Genomic DNA, 3,534 nt, shown 5'->3' on the forward strand with positions numbered 1-3,534 from the left:
CATGACTCTTTGCATACTCTATCTTATAATACCCCCTCCCTTCTCAGAACCTAGTTGTTTTCTGCCTAGTTCCCTTTTCCTAAATCAAATGCTTTAGTTGTTTAAAGTGTTTATTCTTTATTCAAGTGGTTCACTCCTTGATTTCTTTAAATGAAGTTTCAAGTATAATATCTGGAGAAAATTCTTTTGAAGAGAACTTTGCGTCAGTATATAATCCCACCGAACTTGATGATTTGAATTAACTGGAGCTTAATATAACTTTTGAAAACCTAGTTGACATATCCAAAATTGAAGTGTCTACTCTTTTTGCACTCTCACGTAATATTTACTTGTTTTATAATATTATTATGTGATATCATTTCCATGCTCTTACATTAAAGATTTTTTAGCTGCAGCTGCCATGCCCTTCCGCGCGCAAGGGGGTTAGAACTTAGAACTACTTTAACGGGTCCCATTTGACTATGTAGCTTTTTTTTTTTTTGGGGGGGGCGCCAAAGACTATGTAGCTGGTTCCAAAGTTTTTAACTTTAATTTTATGCACGCAGATTTTATTTCCTGATTCATCCGTAGTCAGAATCCTGCAATGAAATATTTATTGGTTGTAGCGGCAATATATCCTTCATGCGCGCGCGATCACATATAAATGTATTCTGAAAAAAATTCATCATGCAATCTCCAAATACCCCTTACGTAATATTGAATAATATATGTTCTTTTTATTGCATATTTCAGTGATTCATATATATATATATATATATATTGATGAAAAACTTATTTTTTTGTGATCCAAACTTGCAAGTCAAAATCTGTGTGATAAATCATTATCATTAAATCTGAAAAATATAAATATATATATTCTTCTCAAAGGTATAATTAAACTTTAATTTTGGAATTACCAGAATCATTCTCTAGAAATTAATGATGGGGCTAATAGATTCTTGATTAACTTCGCAGATAAAATAAAAGAAGTATTCTAATAGGAAAGCCTTCAAAAATAAGAAACTGCTACTGTATCTAAAATAAAGCAGTCTGAAGTCAAAGAAAATTTGGTAGCCAAACTGCTCATTCAATCTACATCTAAAATATACATGACCATCTTTACCCAAAGGTTTACGTAGAGGGTTAAGATTAAAGTTGATAATTCAGGTGGGTCGGATTTATTTAAACCGTTCTTAAAACACTTCAACATATAGAAAGTTTCATATATCCTAGCTTGGCCTAACCTTTGAGTTTTTGGACTTATTCAGATTAACTTGAATACCCGAATTCTTAAATATTATTTTATTTTATTTTTTATTTTTAACTAATTTTAATTTTTATCTTATTTTTATATTATTTTATTAATAATAAAAAGAAAATTTGAATATTCGGATTAAGCCCATTTAAGTTTGAACTTGCACAAATTTTTTTAGGTGTCTCGAATAAATTTAAAATAAAAAAAAATTTTAAATTTTTAAGCTGGATTCTAAAATTTTTTAAATTTATTCAGGTTGAGGGTTAACTCATCGAGCTGTCCCAACTACCGCCTCTAGCTAAGCCTCTAGTTAAGACTGGAGTCTAGTAGATATCATATTCTAGCCACTAGCCGTTAACCCTGAATTCTCTTTCATTCATTCTTCTTGTTCCCATTATCTTGATCTGGTTTCTCAGCCATGTCTAGCAGAGGTGATCGTCACAAGTACTTCGCCTGCAGTTATATGTCACTGAAGCCTGACCAGTTGGGTTTCCCTGAGATCCTCCCGTTCTTATTTTGCTCAGACCTACACAGAAGAAACTTTATGGAGTGCTGTGAGGCCATTTTCGTGGACTTTATGGCTTATTTTTGTGTCTGTCGTGGCCCACCAATTACTTCAACTTTTGGTACACCCAGTTAAGTCTTTTGGTTCTTCCCTTGAGCGATGGTTGAACCTGGTTTCTTTCAACCACGGTGTTTTCACTCTCCTATCTAACTATCTCCAAGGTATATATTCAATCAGTTTCTTCCTTTAATTTTGATACTGCATGTCTCTGCCGAAGTCATGATGCTTTAAGATCCACAGTACGGGGTAGTTATTGATAATCGTAAACTGGGTAATTGGAATATTATTCTATATCCATACAGAGCGATTCAGTCCATATATGTAACTGTGCGAAATGAAACAGGCAAGGATGCGATGCCGGATCCAAGCTCCGCGGGATATTTGTCAGTGACAGGGCATGTCGACAAGCGCGTAGAATTAGATGGTTGTATCAAACGTGGCGATGGTAGGTACAATGCTGCACTCTCTGTCATGTTATATAAATTATAAATTTGATGAATGGCCATAATTAGAAAATGTAGAGAAAGAGAGAAAGGAAGTGGAGAGACCCCTCTCTCTTGTCATGGCTTCTAAAGCATCCCACGAGGTGGAGAACGTTACCTTCAAACTGTTGTCAAAAATCACTGGAAGGTATACTCCACTTGCCAACCAATTTTACTAGCTACAACTAGCTTCTCCTTCTCCTTCTCCTTCTCCTTCTTCTTTTCTTTGTTTCGCTAGCTTTAACTTAATGTATCGTTAATCTCGGTTTGGAATTTCTTGTATGCGTTGGATGGAACTCGTAAAATGTGGTGACTTCTGGAATGGTACGCAAGAGATATTGAATTACACGTTGCCCTCTCTTTGCATATGACACGATCAAGTTCCACTTAATTGACTTACATTAATATTTAATCAACAGATTATCCAGGAAAAGCCACGACTCAGGGTTTCATCATGTTAGATAAAAGCGAGGAACAGCACACATACGTAGTGGCCTTCAGAGAAACCGAACGCTTCGATGCGGATGGATGGGACACCGACATTGACTTATCCGGTGCCACCTTCCTGGTGTTGGAAAGATCCATGCAGGCTTCATGAAAGCCTTAGACCTCCCGAAAAGCGTCGTGGGTTGGCCTAAGAAAATTCAGAGAGACGAGAGCCACCCTCCAGAAGCCTACTACGCCATTACGGATTTTCTAAAGCAGCATGTGAATTCGAATAATGAAGCCAAGTTCGTAGTGACCGGCCATAGCTTGGGCAGAGCTCTCGCTATTCTGTTTCCTGCAATATTGTCGCTGCACGATGAAACCTTGTTGTTGGATAGACTTGAAGGAGTTTACACGTTTGAGCAACCTCGAGTTGGAGATCATGAATATGCTGACTACGTGGAAGAAAAACTCAAACACCGCCCTATTTAAGTACTATATCGATTTCGATCACCAGAAATTGAAGAGTCAGAAATTATTATTGATTATTTTTTCTTTGTTTGAATTGCACGCAGATGGTGGAAGAGGAGCTGAATAAGAACTACTTCTTGCCGTGGGCGATGATGTCAATGATGATAAATGCGGCATGGGAGATTATGAGGAGCTTCATTATTGGCTTCAAATATGGACCGAACTACAGAGAAGGATGGCTTCTGAGAATTTTTAGGATTATTGGGTTGGCAGTCCCTGGATTGCCTAATCATCTTCTTCAAGATTATGCCAATGCTCATCACAATTCAGATTTAATTTGTGTTAATCTAGATTGA

At 36.7% G+C, this 3,534-nt stretch overlaps 1 protein-coding gene across 1 annotated transcript; it reads left to right on the forward strand.

Moving 5' to 3' along the window:
- The first annotated feature begins 2,875 nt into the window (after positions 1-2,875).
- Positions 2,876-3,534, forward strand: LOC129319770 (triacylglycerol lipase OBL1-like). The gene is made up of 2 exons (XM_054964838.1): positions 2,876-3,166; positions 3,283-3,534. Exons 1-2 carry the CDS (start codon positions 2,876-2,878, stop codon positions 3,532-3,534), a joined length of 543 nt encoding a protein of 180 aa, XP_054820813.1.

Source organism: Prosopis cineraria, unplaced genomic scaffold (genome assembly GCF_029017545.1).
Source record: "Prosopis cineraria cultivar Desert tree isolate PC_DT_omini unplaced genomic scaffold, ASM2901754v1 PC9, whole genome shotgun sequence".
In the NCBI taxonomy this organism is placed as follows: Eukaryota; Viridiplantae; Streptophyta; class Magnoliopsida; order Fabales; family Fabaceae; genus Prosopis; species Prosopis cineraria.

What these genes read in the sequence shown, in the direction of transcription:
- LOC129319770 (XM_054964838.1), top strand. Translation starts at nt 2,876, where the DNA reads ATGAAAGCCTTAGACCTCCCGAAAAGCGTCGTGGGTTGGCCTAAGAAA. An exon ending in ATCATGAATATGCTGACTAC is followed by an intron (nt 3,167 to 3,282) that starts GTGGAAGAAAAA and finishes AATTGCACGCAG; the next exon opens with ATGGTGGAAGAGGAGCTGAA.